A 20,494-nucleotide genomic window follows, 5' to 3' on the forward strand; every position below is an offset into this window, starting at 1 on the left:
CCAGGAGAGACTATAAAAAAATAGTAACAGTGGCTACCTAGGTGCTAGATTATGGTTGATTTTACTTTCATTTTTCATTACTTCCAAAAATGAGCACAGACTGCACGCTCCAGATTCTGTTACCACCTGCTAAAGTAGAAAATGTCTCTGATTTTCTATGGTTTCAGAAATAAATCACTACTACAAAGTTTCAAGTTAACCTGACCCAACTATTTCTTTCTAAGAAGTCAAACAACTTGTTGAGTTTTTTGTAACATCCTTTGTAAGAAATATTATATTAGTTTCTTAATACTTTCTGGACAGTAAAATACAAGGGATGAAAGGAATTCAACCCAGAGCAAGGGATTCTGAAAAAAACATTGGGATATTCAGAGTTGGAGGAAATGGGAATGGATTAATGCAGTTAACAGTAAATTGGTGTGACGGCCAAGCAGTCAGCTGGTTTCGGATGCCTTGCTATTAAGCAGAGAGGTGGAGCGAGACTCAGACACATGTTATGATCCATTTACCACAGTCCATACCTGAGTTTGAACCAGTGAAGGCCTCTGTGTTCGCATTTCCTGGATCAAACTAAAAACACTGAAGTTCTCAGGAATTATCTATCAAATAAAAGGAGAAAACATCTTACTCCTTTGTTTCTATCTTTGTTAATAAATGATTGCCTCTTTCTATTAGTCTTGTTACTTCCATGATATCTGCTCCCCTGACATGGGATAATATCAGAAAATAGATGTATTTTTCAATGAAGATTCTCATCAATCGCACCATGATTTCCAGCCTGCTGTGTTCCCTAGAAAAGCCTGAAGAAACTCTTCAGAACGACTTCACATGGGCTGATCAACTGTCTGAAGTTAAAAATAAAATGAAGACGACCCAGTAGGGGCGCAAGTATGAGTTTTATGAGATAAAAGTTGGCAGATAGTTCTAAAGCCCATATCTTAAATTTCCACTTCTTATTAGACTTTTAAAAATGATGTGTAGATTGAAACACAGACTCTGATTGTGGTAAATTGAGTGCATCTACTAAAGCAGTTTGGACACAGGACGGGCGACGATGTAACTTAGGGCACTGGTCCTCCGACGACACCACTGCGTCAGAAGCACATGCAGAGCTCGCTGGGCCCCAACCCCAGGCTTTCTGCTTCAATCCACCCCAGGGGGGGCCTAAAATGTTGCATTTCTAGCAAGTTCTCGGGTGACGCTGATGCCAACGCTACTTGTCTGGGGACCACACTTTGAGAACCACCAACTTAGGAACTAGTGTAATCATCTGACAAAGTAGGCCTACGCATCCATATTCTAGAAAAGATAAATTGTGGAGGTAGGTGTTTTAGAGACCCAAACAACTTCTCAGTCTGAAAGTGGCGGGGTAAACAAATGGGAAGCGCCTGCCGAGAGCAACTCACCCCGTCTTTTAGCAGCATCCACGTGTAATCGATAGCACAGATAACACCAGTCCTTCCGCAGCCGGCACTAAAATGAGAGAGCGCAGCCGTAGCATTTATAGTTGCAGACAGGGGCTCACTGACAGTAGCTGGACAATTTCACCAGCAGATTTGAAGAAAAGGAAACCTGGGGGCAAGAAAACTTTCTAAACACTACCATTGCCGAAACACGTTTGCAGATTGCCGCATGTCACGCTGCTCATAGCAAGAGTCTCCAGAGCTGTCCTGGTCACAAGCAGCTTATCAGAAAAATATTCATGTAATTCTCGGGTTGAATTTATTATAGTTTGTTTCTGCTGTGACCTTTCTCTTTCTACCACTCACATTTCTAAGCTTCATTCCTTTCTGATCACCTGGAGGAAGGGAGGTGAGGAGGCCCAGGAGCCTACGTCCTATGTGCTTCTACCACCTTAACTTACAACAGTCGGCCTTCCCTCAGTTAAAGAAGCGTCCTGGCCAGACTGTGACACTTGGGTTGTTCTGGGTGGAAGGGTCACACAACAGCGTCGTACCTGCAGTGAATGCATATGGGGACACTGTCATCCTCTTGGTAACAACGCACATCCCAGATGAGCTCAAGAATCGGGTCTATAGATGAAGGCACATCATGGTCTGGCCAGTTCTTGTAATGAAACTGGTAGATGGTCCGAGTTTCCTATTTTTTTAAAAAAGCCAGAATAAATGGAGAGTTCAAGGTTAGGACTCCAGCTCATTCCACCACAAGATTATTCTCCTCTCTAGGTAGCATCTATATTCTTTTTGTAACTTCTGCTGCTTTCTTCCCCAAGGACCTCTGGTGACCTATGCCTTCGGAGAATAATTAAGTGTTTTCAGGTCACTTACTATTGGCCTGTTCCTATCTGCCCCACTCAAAAGAGGAGGTAGATACGAAGATAGTCCAGATCAGAGCTTCCCAACTGGGAAACTTCAAATGGGTCACGGATATGCTGATATATTAAATCCCTTTGTCTTAGAGAGACTGGGCGGCCCGAGCTCTCAGGTGGGTTCGCAGCATCTACCCACTGCACAGCCTCCATTCACCCTACAACCCTTATTTTCTATGTGGCCATGGTGTGGAATAGACCGGGGAGCCCAGATTACAGCAAAGGTGTCTTTTGAATATGAAGATTTTCCCAGAACATCAAAGGCCCCACCACTCCCCATTGTCTTTTTCCCAGCCCAAAGCACATAGGTATATATTTACCTGCCTGACCCCTCTAGGCCTTTGAATGTACAGCCTTATTCTATACTTACACTGTTGAACTTGACTTTTAGAGTCCTGATTGTGTAATCAGATTTTCTATTTTCAGCTTCCTAAGAAGTAAATGAAAACATTAGCTATTTCAAAGATTAAGCTTCAAAAACTACTGTCTGTAAAGCGGAGCCTGGAACACTGGCTCAGCCACATGGAAATAGGCGTCGTACTTACACAGGAGATGGAGAAGGGGCCAATGTGCAGGGCCGTCTCTCCCGGCTCAGCCCAGTAGCGCTCACACTTTTTCTGTCGCACAAAGCAGAACATAGTGATTTCTCTCCATCTATTCTAGTCTCTTCGGAGTAACAAAACCCTAGCCATATTTCAAGAGCTCAGTAGCAACATGTGGCTACCGTGTTGGACAGCACAGGGTTAGAAGCTCTGACTGGCAGTTAAAGATGTCTGATTAATAAAATGGGAAGATGAATGGTTACTTTTAAAAGCATACCTTATTTTTATTTTAAAATACAGAGTCAACTGGGGAAACGGACAAAAGGGGTCCTTAGGAGTAAAAAGATAAAGCAATTTTAAAAAGCCTTTAGAGTCCTTTGGCATGCCCAGATTTTACCTAAGGAAAGCTGCTACCAATTTCCCGCCTTGTTTTCTGCCTGCCTTTCCCTCACCTTTGGGTGTATTCGGAAGAACTCACCTTCCCCATTTCAAACTCCATGCAGGCCATGACAATGATCTGGGGGGTGAAACACACAGGCACTTAGCCATGGATAAAGTCAGAGGAAACAGATAGCACACGGGGCCCACCGCAAGAGTGTTCGCTGTTCTTTTCTGTGGGTGGTTTTATTTTTAACCAAAAAAGAAATCTTGATCGATTATAAACTGTTGCTCCCACCCTTCCTTCTTTCTGTCCTCACTTCCTTTTTCTCTATTCAAATCAGTAAAATTCTTATTAACAAATGAGCCGGTCAAGGTGAGAACTTTCATTTCCTTGAAGACTGACATTGTGATTTTGACTAAGGGGTACCTACCGGGACACCGAAATTCTAGTGACTAACCGAAAACAAAGCACTAATTTAACACCCAGGAAGCCTCAATCAGGTATTCCGATGCCCTGACCCCGTCTAACCCTAAAACTTGAGAGGAGACAGTAACAAAAGTAGCTCAGTTCTCACCAGGACACCGTATTCCCAAAGCATCCTCCAGAAGTCCAGGAGAGTTGTAGGCAAAGGTCCCTGGGTGGCAATATAAGCGTGGGGTCCATAAACTCCCTAAAGGGGAACAGAAATCATATGGGGTGACTACCACAAATACCCTTTTGTTCTTGTCTAGTGCATGCCCCCCTTTTTAGGTACCCAGAGCATACGGAATACAGGGTGTACCTTAATGAAGTTGGCATTGATGTAATTGGAATCCTCGTCAGAGGTTATTAGGGACAGCTCTACTCGGCTATGATCATCTGAACACAAAAGAAAGACACAGTAGATTATTAAGGGGGCTTGGTCGGAGGGTTTCGTGTAAGTCAGGGGCTAACACTGTGAACAGTGGTTTGAAAAGTGAGTGAGTGAATGTTCATATTTATAGTCGTAAATAGGACACACTAACTTGTCAAAGCCATGTCCCAGGACTAAGAACAGCAAGCAATGGGTAAAAAGACATAGGAATAATTGAATCTGGAAGAAAGTGTAAGTTTACAGGGAGAAATGAAACTCACAGGGCAAGATATCCTTATATCTGTTTTTCTTGATATTCTTGGGCCTCTCAGCCACAGCTGTGGGATAGGTTCTGTCTGCCTTGTACTTGGTGGCTAGTCTTTTCAGCGTCTGCAATGAAATTCCAATCATTAAATCTTCCTAGAGAAAAGAGGTAAAGAGCTCTCTCTAGAGAGCTTTTGAAGGAACCAAAGTTTCACCACTCTGAAGCTGTGTTTTTGGGATAGTAATTTTAAACTGTTTCTTAAGAAACAGGACTCAGAAAGAAACTTTGACCCTCCCCCCTTTCCTGCCCAAGAGATTCAGAGAAACCTGCTTCAGGAAGGAGATCTTAGGATGTCGCCTTAGCCTAATTTGAATTAAGCATGGGACACATGGGTCCCATGGTTTCTGAGTTGCCTAGTTCTTGCCACGTATGTTCTAATCTTCCTCAAATACCCGTAAATCGCCCATTCTCACTTCTGAAATCTAACACCCAGTTCCTTGCCTTTCGAATTTGTCCAAAAATGTCTTATATACCCAATGCTGCCTCATTGTTTTTGGAATTTTCATGGAATTATCATGCCTATGTGAATTCCCCATGCACATGTATTAAACTTTGATTGTCTCCTGTTAATCTGTCTTTGTTAATTTGGTTATTAGCCCAGCCTAGAAGAATTTGGGAGGTGGGAGGAAAAGTATTAATATGTGTTTAGTCCCCACACTTTCCTTCTACACTGCCCAAACATTCCATTTCAGCCCTTTTAGCATCCCCTCGGGCTGGGTCCATTCATGACAGAGCCCCAGAGCATAAGGATGGCAAGTTCAGCGACATTTGGAGAAGTGAAGTGATTACTGCAGCTGAGCCACAAATAGCTAAAACTTAAAGGTGAAACTGGTGAATATTTTAAAAAATCAACATTTTCTGAAAATAAGCTATATAGGCACCACCCAAAGGGTCAGATGTGAAAAGTTTGATTTACTTTCCTTATGGCCACTACAGGTCTATTTTAAGTAGAAATGGAGCTTAAACTGAATAAAATCTCTCTAGACGTAGCAAAATTTCAAAGATTCAGTCCCCAAAGCAGTCATTTTTTTATATGACCCAGACTTCAAGCCCACCCCATCAACCAAACAATGGTCTTTAAATAGTACCATATTCTATTGATAGAATATGACCTGGGTCAGTCAGAGGTTAGCATAATATGGTTGATTATGCTAACCCCTGACTTAAGATTCCTTACAATAGAGAAGCAACTCCTTAAAATTATTCCCATTTGCCAGTATTATACTATAGGTCAGAGAAAATGATGGTTCTTCTTTAGCTCCTTCTTATAGATCAACCTTGTACCAAATTTTGTTTAAGATCCTATCATTCAAGGAAACACCCAAGATAGAAAGAAGGTAGGGAATGAGGAAGTCCTCTCACCAGAGCCCCCACCTCCATGCGTGATCAAAAGGAAATAGCTTATTGCCGGGAACTCCTGGCTGCAGAAGTCAACAACAATAAGGACTGGCTAAAACCAGATCAGTCCAAGATGGAAGAAAAACAGACCAGAGAACGACCCCAAAGCTCATTATACCATCATTATAATGAAAACTGACAGAACAAATAGAAGGGGCCTGAGGAGGACCAACATCATGATACTTCTGGAACAGACCATATTAGGAACAGGACCCTCCCCTCCCAACCAGAAGGCAGAGTCAGAATTTGGTGCCACGAAGTTCAGAAACGACCCACCCTTGGAAACATAAAATCCCAAGAACTGACCGACTCAGTGCACAACTTACTCATGAGCTCGTCCGTGTCCACTTTGAAGTGTATTTTAGCTTCTTTTGCAGCTGTGCCCTGTTAGGCTTGCAACCAGGGGGGCAGCGGGCTGCCCAACCCCTGATCCTGTCTCCGGGATCCCATGTCCTAGCCTCTTTTTCTTTACCTGCATAAAACTTGCTTTTGCTCTCACTCGGACTCGTCCCTGGATTCTTTCCTGTATGGTTCAAGAGCCTGGAGGACCCAGACCCTGCAGGGGCAGGGCCAGCGCCAGCCTCCTTCATGGAACTGGTCCGGTGACAAAACCACATTTAATAGATCTGACCTTTGGGAACCCTTACTCAACTTGAGAAAGATAAGGGAAAAAGCATCTGTGGTAGCCTATAAATATTTGTTGAATTTAACTACGGAAAAGAATTGTTATTATTTGCCCACCATTTAATGGTTGGTCACATGAAGATCACGAATTACTTCCTCTGGGTTAGATCTCTCTGTGATTACTCAGTTTTCATTCTCTTAACTTCCTTCTTGAAATTTCCTCTTCCTGTGGCCCTTATTAGTTTATGTTACTTTGGTTCTCTTTCTTCCCCAACTTCCCTTTCCCATTTCTCACTCTTACTGGGGCCCTCTGCCAATTTCTATCTTTTAATTGTGTATTATCCAAAGTTCGCAAGTCAAGTCCTCAGCGCTCTGCTCTTCTCTCACTATATACATTGCTCAGAAAAATCATATACTTTTATAGAAGGCATCCCAATGTTTAAAAAAAATTTTTTTTAAACTGGTAAAAATTGAATTGTATTTCCAACCCCTATTGGATGTCTCAAATTTCTATATTGAGATAAGATTACTAAATTTCAGTCCTGAATTCCCACCCATGTCCTAGACATTTCCACTTGGGTATCTTATCATATTTATTCCCACTGTTAATGCCGATGGCACGGTCTTTATCCCAAGTAGCCATACTCTAGAAACTGAGAGTCACTTTTGGTTCCCCCCTCCCCATAAGTCCCACCTCAAATTCAGTCAGCAAGTTCAGCCGATTCTTTCCACGCAATATCTTGCACCAACCTTCCTTCCTATGCCCACTACACACACCTTAATCCAGGCCCGTTCCCTTCAAGGCTGAACTGTTAACTGTTGTTCCTCAACTCATCCTCCCACTTTTCTGTCTTTCCCAATGAAATCCTTTAGGCATAATTATGCCAAAATAATCTTACTAAAATATTGTTTCCTTTATCTCTCTCATGCTCAAAACAACTTCAGCGAATCCCCCTGGCTACTAGGAAAAAGTCTACACTCCTTAGCCAGGTGCTTAGGATTCTCCCCACTTGGACACTGAAAGGCACCAACGTTTTGCCACCCTCAAGCTGCCCTTTTGGGATATTGATTTTAAGTTCTTTCTTAAGAAACAAGACTCAGAAAGAACCTTTGACCCTCCCCTCTTTCCTGCCCAAGAGATTCAGAAGGAGAAACCTGCTTCAGGAAGGAGATCTTAGGATGTCGCCTTAGCCTACTTTGAATTGAGTATGGTAGATAGAGGGCTTCAGACAGGGGCCCATTAGCTAGATACCCCCTGTGTCCCATTGTTCCTGAGTCACCCAGTCAGGATTTTCCTGCCCTGTGTGCTCTTCCTCAACTACCTGTATAAATGGCACATTCTCACTTCTGAAATCTAAGACCCCGTCCCCCTACTTTCTCCTTTGTCCAAAAACATCTTATATACCCAATGCCACCTCACTGTCTTTGGAATTTTCATGAAATTTCATGCCTATGTGAGTTCCCCATGCATATGTATTAAACATTCATTTTCTCCTGTTAATCCGTCTCTGTTAGTTTGGTAGTTAGCCCAGCCAGAAGAATTTAGAAGGTGGGAGGAAAAGTATTAATGTTTTTTAGCCCCCACAGAATTCTTGTAGACTTTCAGAATTGGATTAGGAGGGGAGATCCTGAACTAATAACTGTACTGCATATTTTTACACCAAGATGCATGCAAATTTGGAAATTTAACTAAGGACGTGGCACAGGCACATAAGTGTCTCTAAAACATCTCTACTCAAATTATACTAATTTTTCAGCTCTCTCTGCTCATATGCACCTTCCGAATGATCATTTTGAGGTTGCCATTGATTCCAGTGCTGCTGAAAAGACGTCAAGTCTCAGAACTGTGTCCTTCTAGAAACCTCCAGGACGGAGCCTAGTGCACACTCCTCATCACACTGTTTTATTTGTTCATTTTTGCTTTGCTTGCTTATGGCGTGCAGGGAGAGTGCCGTAAGCAAAGCCCTTTTTAGAAGATACGCCTCAGTTAACTTGGTAAAATGTTACAGATAAAGGGTGTGTGTGTGTGTGTGTGTGTGTGTGTGTGTGTGTGTGACCTTATGCTTGTTACGCTGCCTTGACTGCCACCTTCAACAATGGGACAGGATGGCTTTTTTTCCCTCTGTTCCATTCATCTTCCTGCAGTCATCAGGCTGGATGACAAAGCGAGGCGCTCAGAAGACACCACATAGCAAGTTCCCATAGAATTGTTCATTTGGAAAGTGGGAAAGATTTTTCCCCCACATATCTTACCTTGAGGTCAGACCACTGTGAAGTCCTTTTTTAATTCCCTTTTCCTCCCCACCAGGCCCCCAGACTCCGACACCCCAACAGGGAACAAAACTGAGCAGAATTAGGACAGAAGAACTGGTCAACCTCACCAGAAAAGCAGCTCTGAGAATGGGAAGCAAAGAGGGGTGAAAGAGAAAGCAGGGCCCTGGAGGTGGTTTGGGGTTGGGGTTCGGGGAGAAAAGATAGGTCAAAGTGGGGAAGGTATTTCTCTGCAAATCAAAAAATGGGGAGTGCAAGTTCCCTAGAGGTGGCACCAAAGAGAGAAATCAGGGGAAGAGCTGCTGAGAGAAAAAAGGCCAGTACATAGGGAATATAGTCAATAATATTGTAATAACTTTGTATGGCGCCAGGCGGGCACTAGACTGATTGGGGTGATCGCTTTGTAAGTTATACAAATGTCTAACTGCTATGCTGTGCACCTGAAACTAATACAATATTGAATGTCTACTGTAACTGGAAAAAAAAAAACTAAAATTGAAAAGAAAAAAAGAGGCCAGCATACCTCCTGGGCCCGAAGAGAAGCCAGATCCTGTGATGCTTCATAAGCTAAGAGTACCTCATTTGCTTGGGGGACTACAGTACCCCTTTCTTCTCAAGACAGAAAAACAGAACTGAGGTCCTGGCCATAAAACTCTAGAAATCAGGACTGAGTCCCTGGCGTGTGCTTCTCATTGGCTAATAAATTAATTACTGGTAAATGAATTAAGGTCACTCCCAGGGGAAGGAAGAAAAAAGAAAGCCCAAGACCACAAGATCTTTGCCCCGAAGGCTGCAGTATGTATAGAAGACGTAGCACCGGTTACATTTGGGAGGGGGGAAAATGACACTTGGACCCCCTGTGCTGGCTGGGGGAGGGAGTGAAAGTTGGGCGTCTCCAGGGCTGCCCCAGATAGTCCCTCAGGGCCTTCCAGCCGCAGGTATCATCCCCCCCAAGACTCCCCCGGGGTTTCGAAAGCACGATGCTCACAGAGGGACTCGGGGGCTCAGCCTCCAAGGCCAGGGAACGAGAGGGCTGCTGGCGGGAACGGGGCACGAGACTGACCTGGCCCTGAGCGACCCACTCCATGCAAGGACGGAGTTTAGAAATATAATGTAGAGCGAAAGAAATACCATAAAAAGAAATACCATGACTTCATTTACATAAAGTTCAAAAACCAGAAAGATGACTGTCTATCGCTTAGTGGTATACCCAGGTCTCGAAGCTGTTCGACAGCAAAGGATAAAACAGTCTCAGGACGCTGTTTGCCTCTCGGCTGGCGGGAGCTGGGGGCAGTTGGGGTCTGGAAAGACACCCATGGGGTTTCTGGGGTGTGGGTAGTGCTCTGCTTCTTGATCTGAGTGGTGCTCACGGGGGGGCCTGTTTCGTCACCAGCTGTTAAACTGTATCTGTGTGTTTGACACATGTTCCCTGTATATGTTAGATTCTGCGGTTATTTTACGTTAAGACCATGGATAAACTGGAAGCAACAGTGTGGAGCCGGGTAGGGAGCGAAGAGCACAGGGTCAAAAGTTAGAAAGCTTTAGTTTCAGACCAGAGTTTCAAATCCTGGCTTTGCCATTTTATGGGTAAAATGTAGATAATGCTTTCCTGTTGGACTGGCAGTGATTAAGATTGTATCTGGGCCCTGCTCGGTTTGGCTCAGTGGTTACAGCGTCGGCCCGCAGACTGAAGAGTCCCGGGTTCAGCTCTGGCCAAGGGCATGTACCTCGGCCGCAGGCTCATCCCCGGCCCGTCGGGGTGTGTGCGGGAGGCAGTCAATCGATGTGTCCCTCTCACATCGATGTTTCTCTCTCTCTCTCTCCCCCCCTTCCACTCTCTCTGAAAAGCAATGGAAAAAATATCCTCAGGTGAGAATTAAAATAAAATTTAAAAAGGTCATATTTGGTAAATCACTTAGGTTGCCTGGTACATGGTAAGCAGTCAAAAAATATATCTATATTACCTTTTATAGTTATTAAATTAAGACTAGCAAGACCGTAGGGAAGATGATAAATGCAGATACTGTAAATTAAAAACCTCTTTTGGAAGTACATTTGGCAGTACTTAACCAATGAGATGATAATCTTCTTTCACCCAGTAATAACCCTTTTGGGGCTCTCGCCTGAGGATAGAATCCAAAAGAAGGAAAAACCCACGTGTACAAACATAGTTGTTGCAGTGTTATCAATAATCATGAAAAACTAGAAATAGCCTAAATGTCCAATGACAGAAATAATTTGATTATTTGAGTGCCTGCTACGTGTCAGGCATTCTTATATTTATTCTATTATGTTCACCACAGCTCTGCAAAGTGAATATTATTTGTTCCCACTACTTATTACTTTGTTCAAGGTCACACAGCTGGTAATAGGCAGAGCCTAAATTCAAACCCAGATTTATCCGACTCCAACGTTGTTATAAGTACAGATGGAAAAGCAAGGCGACCTGAACTCAAAACTCAGTTCCACCGAGTACTAGCTGTGCGACTCTGAGTAAGTCAATTAAACTCTCTGTCTCTGTTTCCTCACCTATAAAGTGGAAACAATAACAGTGCCTTTCTCAATGGATTAAATAAGTTTCTATATAAGTAGTTTCCATAACAGGTATAGAAGTATTAGCTATTATTAGGATTATTTTTTTTATTATACCATGCTGCATGAGAGGTCGTCAGTACAGATTTTAATCAACATGGTAATGCTGGTGTAATGTTAAGTGAAAATAAGAATAAAAAATTGTATCTATATTTATAATTACAATAATAGAGGAAGACAAGAACTTGAATTTCTACACACACCAAAAAAAAACAAAACTGCATTTGTTGGGATGCTGGTACTATGGTGAATTTATTTTCTTTTAACTTGCAATAATATTATTTTATAAGAAGAGCAATACTAGGGTGTTTTTTTTTAAGACATTTTCGATAGCGTCGTCACACACTGCAATTTCTGCTGTATAGAAACTTACCCTCAGGCTAGGCCCCCTGAGGGACTCAGTATTATGGGCTGAAGCGAGACACTCATTTCCCAGGCTCTAGAATGACAGGCCCAGGTTAAATTTCATGTCTGTGTCTGACCGGCTGAGTGAGCTTAGGCCAATTACTTAACCTCACCGAGCCTCAGTTTCCTCGTCTGTAAGCCAGAGATTATAACCAGCTCACAGGGTTTTTTAAAAATGTGTAGTAAGTAAGATAATGAATGTGATGCTCCCTTGACACCCCACCAGGACTATTGCAATTATAATTAAGTATGTAACAGAGGAATTAGCTGCTTCATGTCTGCCTCCCTAAGACCTCTGTCTCAGGAGACGGGCTCCGCCAAAGCAGGGAGCCTGGCATTGCCGCGCCAGCTTCTAGCACATGCTTTGCACAGAGTAAGCACTCGGTAGACACTCGAATGACTGCATGAGAACCTTACAGGAGTGGTCGGGGCAGTCTCAAGTCCAGAAAGGCTACTGGACTTAGTTTTGGCCCAGGGACCAGACCTAAGCAGCCCAGCATTAGCTTTAGCTGTCACAGCAGGGCCACGTGCTCCGCACAGGGAGAGCCAGCCACAGGGGATATGGGGACCGAAGTCTAAGCCATGGACCCAGTGGGGCTAACGGTGGCCTCGAGTCACAGAATCAGTCCTTAAGCCTCAGAAACGGCAAGTGCTGGGAGAATACATTAAGGGCTTAAGGTGGGACGTGGGACGTGAACGGGTGGAGCGCCCCCCCCCCCCAGTTTAGTGGCAATATTTAGCTTGTCCAAGCAGGCAGCCTGGCCTCACTTACCCCCACCCCAAAGCTCGTCTCCCTAGGATCTCAGCTGAACCTTGAGGTGGGGCTGAGAGCAAGACTGTTTTTCCACTGGAGGACATGAGTCAGTGAACAGTGAGGTTCCACTTAATCACCCAAAACAAGGTCCTTAAACCAGGGGCTAGAGAAGCAAGGAAATGATTAATGTAAAAGTCAGGATAGTGATTATTCCGAGGGTGGGTCAGGTCAGGTCAGGTCGGGTGGGGGTGGAGGTGGGAGTGGGGGGCCCTACGGGGAAGGGGTAGGTAGAAGTCTCCTGAGGTCTGACAGTGCTCTCTATTCCTTGACCTGGTGATGGTTGCTTTATAATTATACTCACACACACTTTATGTACTTTTCTAAGTGTTCAGAATTTTAAACAGCTAGGGGGGGAAAACCACACCCATCTATAAAAGGTTTCTAAGCAGGGAAAAAATGACCAGATTTGTATTATTAAAAGATCGCTTGGGTGTTGAATGGAAAATAGATTGACGCTGGGGCAAGGCTAGAGGCAGAGAAAACAGGAGGTGAAGTGACTATCTGATCTGGTGAGAGGTTATAGTGACTGAGCTAAGAAAAGGTGAAATAGGAGGGATACAGTTTACATTATTTTAAAAAAACACAACTGTAGTAAAACAGAGGCTGGCACTGCCCCCTCGGCTCACTTTTTACCTCGGTGAGTTGGGTGAATCTGGCTCGGGAATTAGAGCCCAGGGGCAGGTTCCTGTCTAAGCAGAGGCCACGGCTCTCCCCCGACCTCCCTCTCTGCTAACTACTCGGGGGATGCACGCAGACAGCCTGGCCAGTGGCACTTCGAGCACCTTTTCATATAATACCACCATGTTATCCAAGCAGAGCTGACACAGGGGTTTCTAGTATAATATGTAATAAACTCAAGCATAATACCTGATCACTAGAGACTTTACGGAGTATTTTCCCATCTACTATCTGGTACCAGAATGTTAGTGCCATGAGGGCAAAGATTTTTGCTTTGTTTCCTATTGTATCCCCGGTGCCTAAAACTGAACTTGAAACATAGTAGGTGCTCAAGAAATATTACTGAATGGCCACGTTTCATTATGATTGATATCTAATCATCACAACAGTCCCGTGAGGATGGGCAGGACGTGAATTCTCCCCACCTGAGAAGTTAGAAAACGGAGACTTGGGGAGATGAGGGAACATGTCAGATAGTTGGTCATTTGGTTGGTGACAGAATCATGATCCCGTGTCAGGTTTTATACCTCAATCCCCTAATTTTTCCCACTTCTTCACAGCTGGAGAGCTAAGGTTTGAAGTTCCGACAGCTGCGGAACACCAGCTGGGAGTCTGCCAAAGTCTGTGCTAGGTGCCGGCACACCTCCCATGTCACCTGCTGCGCTGGGTTACGGGACCAACGAGGCCTACCCTGCTCACTGCACCAACCACAGCTCCCCCAGAGGAGACGGGGGTTCTCCTGGGGAACCTCACCCCGCTGGCCCCAGCCACCTTGCACTTCTGCTTCTCCCCGCATCCCTCACATCTCTCTACTCCCCATCCCAGCCACCCCCCCACCCCGCAAGCAAAGTTTAAGGAAACCCCGTTATTGCAAAAACACAAGCTCTGATCTTTTTTTTCGTCTTAGAGAAAAAGAAAAGAAAAGAATAAATGTGGCAGCAGGCAGCTTGGGTGCCCTAGAAGAGTCTTTGTCACCAAATAAAATCGCACGAGGAAGCTAAAAAATTGTTCTGTGAAAAGTTCACCTTGGTCTCTCTCCTCTTGATATTAAAGTCAGTCATTTGAAGCGTAAGTTACAACGCAGACACCTGGCAACGCCAAATGTTCAATTAATATTAGTACTTATACACCCGGAATTATGTACGTCTGTTGTAGATTCCTAGTCAGATTCCAAGAGCTGGCAAAGAAGATATTAAAACCGTATTTTGGAGAGAACATCTAAATACACACAAAAGTCAGAGAAGTCAAAGGCCCAGGCTCCCTCCCTCCGCTGGCCCCCGCGAGGCCAATACTCACTTCATCCCAAGAGCCACCCGGTGCAGGAGAGTTGGACCCCCCGAGCCGGTTCAACATTCTGTGCAACTCCCCCGAGGGTGTCACCCGTGGGACTCACCAGAAATTCACTGGCGAACGCCTCTCTGTTAAGTTTCTTGCTCTGGGCCTCACCCAGGAACTTCTGCAGAATTTCCCTCTGGTCCATGCTGCAGGGCAAGGGGGACAATGCGCCGGCGGCTCAGGGGAGGGCATGTCCCACGCGTGTCATGGCAAGACACTGGCGGGGAGCTGCTGCTGCAGCCCCGGCAGAGCACAGAGCACGTCGAAGGCTGTGGTTTACTGACTTCATCACAAGCCTGAGAGGAAATTAGTACGTAACCAGCCTCTGTGGTCACACAACAAAGCCATCACCTCACTCCAGGGCCCTAGCGCCTTCCTTCTCGAGGAAGGAACCTGGTTACAACTCAATTTCTTAACAAACAAGACGCTAACCAGAACCTAGCGTGTGGTCTGCTCAGCCCCGAGGCTGTTCCACTGCATCACCCTTAAGCGAAATTCGCCTTTTTTTGTTGTTGTTCCTAGTGAAAGGGCAGAATCACAGGTCTCCTGGAGAGACACTGCCTCTCCCCATTGCCCCAACGGGCCCTGCTGACACCTGTTTCTTCGGGTCCCAAATGAACTCCGCAGAGTTCTGTTAGGCCCAGAAAGGGAGACAGATGCTGTACGGAGTTAAGAAGCTTTTGAAAAGTCTCTCGTCGGTGTGATCACTGGCAAACTCCTGTCTATGAGAGAAGGTGTTGCATTCAGGACTCGGGAGTCTGCTGCAGAGACCTCAGACCCTGCAGCCAGCTGCTTCCGACGGAGCCGGGGCCTCTCCTGGGCTGGGGAAGGGCCGCCCCCATTAAGGCAAGTGCTGTGCATTTCAGGACTTCCAGGCCCCCCAGTGCTTGCTGCGCCTCCCGCGGGCTCTGGATATAAGGCCTGAGAGCCCTGGTCTATTTAGGATCCAGGAGCACAGGATCCCCATGAGGAGAAACTAATCAGGACGTTGGCATGATGTCCCCTGTATGTAACGAGGGAAACGGAAGGAGCAGGAAAAGGGCAGATCACCCCCCTCGCTGCAACAGCTTAACTCTCAGGGCAGAAAGCCTGAGAACTACAGGGTGTCCCCCAGAGATGTATACACACTTTAACAGCTCAGAGCTCCACTGGCGTTTCTTTCTTTTCAGATTTAACCCATTGGGATGCATCATTATTCAAAGTGTGCATGCATTTTGGGGGGACACCCTGTATTTCTAGAGGAGACATTTCTACTCTGCAACTTATCCTTACAAAAGAGGCCATTGTTCCAGGAAGCCACGCTGTGTATGTGTGGTATTTGGCCCAGTCTGACAGGCAGGCTGTTCTAGAAAAAGCTTCCCACACCTCAGCTTGCATAAATTGTCATCTCAATGGGTACAAACCCATCCAAGAGTTTCTCACTCAGCGTGAGAACAACCAAAAATCAGCATAGCCTTTGCTTGAGGACAGAAGTTCAATAAATGTGTTAACAAAATCAATCTGAAATAATCCTGTGCTATTATTTGTCTAGTTATCAGCAATCTTTTCTGTTTCGAAACACTATTCACACTTCCCTTAGGAAATCCCGATTCTGAGCATTGTAGCTTCATCCACTCTGCTGAGCCTTACAACAGGAAAGGAAAGGCTTAGTGGCAATGAGAATCTCAATGCCAATCCACACGATAAATTAAAATGAACCATAATTCTTCAACAGTATTTGTTGAGAATAGGATAGTGTTTCTCAAATTATCCCTTTTAGCTGCTCTAAATAATGCAGTGTTTAATTTGGCTATTTAAAAACATATAAAATATGGGGCAATTTTTAAAAGGCCAAAATTTCAAGTTCACAGTAACTAAAGCCATGTAAAACTATGTACATGTTTAAATGGAGATTAAAGATGTAAAAAAGAATCAATTGTGTGAGTGTTGGGATTAAGAATGCTTTTTAAAATTCTCCTTTTGAAATTATTATACCTTTTTTAATTAGAAAAAAACCCCACAAAAATCCATTCATTTTTTCAGTAAATTTATTGAGTGCCCCCTAAAAGCTGAGCACTACACAAGGGGCTGGGCATATAAAGGTGAGCAGGCCAGAGCATGGTGAGAGACATGCTTAACCCGTTAAGAAAGCATCTCAGAAAGCAGAGATGTGGACTTAATCACTGAAAAAAATAAAAACACTCCAAACTAACTCGCTTATTTGCAGAGCAGCAAAGCCTAACCAGAAAAGGAAAATGATTTTCTGTATTAGGACAAAAAAGAAATACACGTGTTTCATCATGTGTCCCCTAAGACTGCCTTCACTTCCAACAAAACCAGAACTTTACTAATCAATAAACAAGAAAATGCCTAATTAAATGAAATTTAAACCTATTTTCCCCAGGCCCATATTTCAGAACAATCTCCAACACTCTTCTCTTCTTTGGGAGGGACGAAATGGAGATTGATACATGCCAGAAAAAATTACTTAGGTGCCCTCTATAGACTTCTACCCAGAGCAGGAAGATCTGAAAATAGCAGAACTGCAGCTCTTCTTCAAGCGGACAGCAATTCTGAGGAGTCCCTTCGACTCAAGAAACCAAAAGATATAGAAGCATCTTGAAATAACCAAACCTCAAAAACCCACTTAGCTAAAAGGCCATTTCCTGAGCAGACCACTCAAGCAAGCAAAAACCAAAACGAAGGAGAAAACAAAGAACGTGTTTTATTTTGAACAAATCTAAGCTCCCACTGAATTTTTCACCCTTCCTTCTGCAGGTAGTGGAGGGCAACCGGGCATAATGCTCTTGGATGAAGATCCTGTTCACTCGTTTGTGTCTTGTGGGAAGATCGAGAACAGGGGAGGGAAACAAGTCATGCAGCAAAGGTGGCCAGGTACCTAAAATTTTTGAAGAATTTACAGTGAAACATTTTAACCAGTGCAGCACAGGCCCTGAGTGAGCATATCGATTCCATGCAGCCAAGGCCGCGTCAACCCTTCATCAGCACCATCGAGGGTGAGACCTAGTGGAAAGTAAAATTGTGAATAAGCGGCTGAGCAGCGAGAAAGGAACATGCCACTGCTCCCTCGTGTGGCTCTGGTGTTTGTTCAGAAGGAAGATGACAACGAAGAGCAGTGACCATCACACTGTCACCTGTTCCAACGAGAAGGTAGTGTGTGCCAGCTTAAGGGGAAATATCAGTGTCACTGAGGTTGGGAACTAGATGACAAGAAACCTTTAACCAAAGAGAATGTCAGGGGAGATTAGGAGGACAAGATAAACTAGTAAAAGGCTCCTCAGAACACTTCTGTCTCTGTGAGGAAGCCACTTCCCCTACCTCCCAGGGTCATGGACTTGGTATAGGCTATGTGTATTATCTGTGAAAGACTCGGTCCTTTGTGAGCATCCTCTTGGTCACCAAGGCCTATTATATGGGTCCTTGCTCCTCAATGTCTTTTAGATTCAACCTGCCTTTTCCATTCCCAGGTTAAGCACCGTTGCCCTTTCACATCTGGATTCCTGCAGCCATCAGCTCTTGGCTTCCTACCTATATATTTTCCACCCTAGTGTGTACCGGTAACCAAGGCTGGGTAAACGTTCTGAAAACTCCACTTTAATGCCGGAGAGCCAAAGCACTTACTGATAGTCTATGGCAGGGGCGGGGAATGTCCGGCCTGTGGGCCATATACGGTCCCCACAAAACCATTTGGTCTGGCCCTGACAAGGCCTCACCAAAGAGAAGCAGTTCCAGCCGTCACATTAGGGGTGAGGTAATTAAATGTTTGCCCAAATATAGCAGGCTAGTTTTTAAGCTGATAAGTTTGTATGGCCAGCAAATGATGTTATAAATATTCATCCAAATGGCCCTTGGCAGGAAAAAGGTTCTGTTCCCCACCCCTGGTCTATGGGAACAAGTCCTGATTCCTCAGCTTGCCACCAAGCCCCTCCCCATCAAATGTCCCCACCCAGCCTATCCAACCATATCACCCATTGTCCATTTTTCTGCCACTACTGCTGCTTCTCCACCTTTCCCCTGAATTTTCACCAAGATGACAATAAAGCCATAAAGCCTAGTTCCTCTTCTCTTTAAAAAACCTTGTCCCTAATTCCATCTCAACATGACCTTCTCTTGGCCGGAATCCTTTTGGTATAAATCTCTATATTCGGCTGTAGACATTTTCGCAGTCTCTTCACATGTTCCTTGTCTCCCAGCAGTTTCTTTAAGAGTTTATTCAAAAGAAAACACACAAAAATGCTCTGTGTAGTTTTAAGTTTATGAAAAGCAGTGTTAGTATCTTCTACGCATTTGTATGGCCCCAGGGCTCAGGGTGGTCCTGAGCAGACCTGAGAGCAGCGCTGTGACAGAGCACGCTGTGCCATACGGCTGGACTCCGGCGGGAGGTCCCTGCTGACCTGGTTCCTCGCCCCATCAGTTGCTCCGTCTCCTGCCTGGCACTGTGGGCTGCGCGTGCCTCTGGCTAGTTGGGCACCTTCGCTCCGCTAGGAGCAGATGGGAGGGCCGGGAACGTGGCCGAGAGGAGCTCCCTGAATGTCGCTGCTCGAGCAGCAGGGCCATCAGGACGAAAGGAACAGGGCTGTTGATGAGACACAGAGTCCAGCCGGGAAGCTGCCGTGGCCAGGAAGGGAACGACCTCCTTTATTTCCAGGACCCTCCTTTCTTGTCTTATAAAGAGACACAAGAGATGCTCATGTTTCCCCATCATCCACAGCAGGGATGTCCCCTGCCCAACTTCCAATCTGCTTCTTGTCACTACAGCATTCTGAGACTCTTTCAAGCTTTTCAGTTCACCTGCCGTGAACTTCATAGCTTCCCACGCACCGCTCGGGGACTCGGGGACTCATGCTCTGCCTTTGGTTTCAGAAACACAATCCTCAGGAGGCAAAGGTCAACCAATCACTTGCAATGGAAGCAATTTCCCTTTTTTAAAAAAAATAATAATAATTATATATATATATATATATATATATATATATATATATATTGATTTCAGAGAGAGACAGGGAGAGGGAGAGAGAGAAACATCAATGATGAGAGTCATTGATCGGCTGCCTCCTGCACGCCCCCTGCTGGGGATCGAGCCTGCAACCCGGGCACGTGCCCTGACCAGGAATCAAACCGCGATCTCCTGGATCCTAGCTTGATGCTCAACCTCTGAGCCATGCTGGCCGGGCTTTCCCTTTATTTTTAAATAGAGATTCAAAACACTTGCTGAGGCTTGGTTGGCATCTTATTCAACATATAATCAAACTTGAAGTCTCGTCTTTCGCTTGCTGTCCATCCAGTCCATCCACTCATTACGCGACACTTACACATGCAGGAGAACGGGGAAGCGTGTGCTGCCGAAGTGTTCAACGAAGCATTTTCATTCGAGGATCCTTTATTCTAGCAGGAAGGTAAGTACACAAATATCTACAATTTAAGGCCCTTTGTGATAAGACCATAGATGTGGTACAAACAGAATTTTGAGAAGGCAAAGATCACTTCTTGTTCTGGTTATCTGAATAGGCGCTGCGGAGGAGGTGACATTCGAGTTGAGTCCTAAAGGTGACTACGGAGCCTGAGAGAAAGCAACACGAAACACAGAGAACAGCGGGAGGAGCATGGCTTAGTGAGTGTCTCCGTCTGGCTGGAGCATTGGTTATGTGGAGGAGACTTAATTGATACGGCTAGAGGGGCAGTTGGGGCCAGATCTCTGGGGGAAATTTGAATGCCAGGCTGGAAAGTCAGGCTTTATGTGAAGGACTTTTTTCAACAACTTTATTGAGGTATTACTGACATACAATAACCCATACATTTCAAAGTGTACGATTTGATAAGCTTTGGCAGCATGTGATACACCCATGAAACCATCACCACAATCAAGATAATGGACATATCTAATCAACTTCAGAAGTTCTGCTGAAAGATTTTAAGAGAATGGCAATCAAAGCGATGCTTTGGGAAGAAGTTTCTTGATTTTTAAAA

The 20,494-nt window shown here is 44.8% G+C and overlaps 1 protein-coding gene across 2 annotated transcripts in view; it reads right to left on the bottom strand.

Moving 5' to 3' along the window:
• Positions 1-14,742, bottom strand: part of PTPN22 (protein tyrosine phosphatase non-receptor type 22) — a 33,440-nt gene extending 18,698 nt beyond the window's left edge. For both annotated transcript variants that reach the window (XM_081121720.1, XM_081121719.1), the window contains exons 1-10: positions 14,586-14,742; positions 4,367-4,475; positions 4,035-4,111; positions 3,828-3,923; positions 3,350-3,388; positions 2,875-2,946; positions 2,700-2,759; positions 1,958-2,100; positions 1,407-1,473; positions 522-599 (exon numbers count right to left, since the gene is read on the bottom strand). In XM_081121720.1, coding sequence (XP_080977846.1) covers positions 522-599; positions 1,407-1,473; positions 1,958-2,100; positions 2,700-2,759; positions 2,875-2,946; positions 3,350-3,388; positions 3,828-3,923; positions 4,035-4,111; positions 4,367-4,475; positions 14,586-14,672 — 828 coding nt within the window. In that variant the 5' untranslated portion in view covers positions 14,673-14,742. The remainder of the gene's footprint in view (positions 1-521; positions 600-1,406; positions 1,474-1,957; positions 2,101-2,699; positions 2,760-2,874; positions 2,947-3,349; positions 3,389-3,827; positions 3,924-4,034; positions 4,112-4,366; positions 4,476-14,585) is intronic.
• Positions 14,743-20,494: the final 5,752 nt, after the last annotated feature.

This window comes from Miniopterus schreibersii (assembly GCF_964146895.1).
Source record: "Miniopterus schreibersii genome assembly, chromosome: 19".
NCBI lineage: Eukaryota > Metazoa > Chordata > Mammalia > Chiroptera > Miniopteridae > Miniopterus > Miniopterus schreibersii.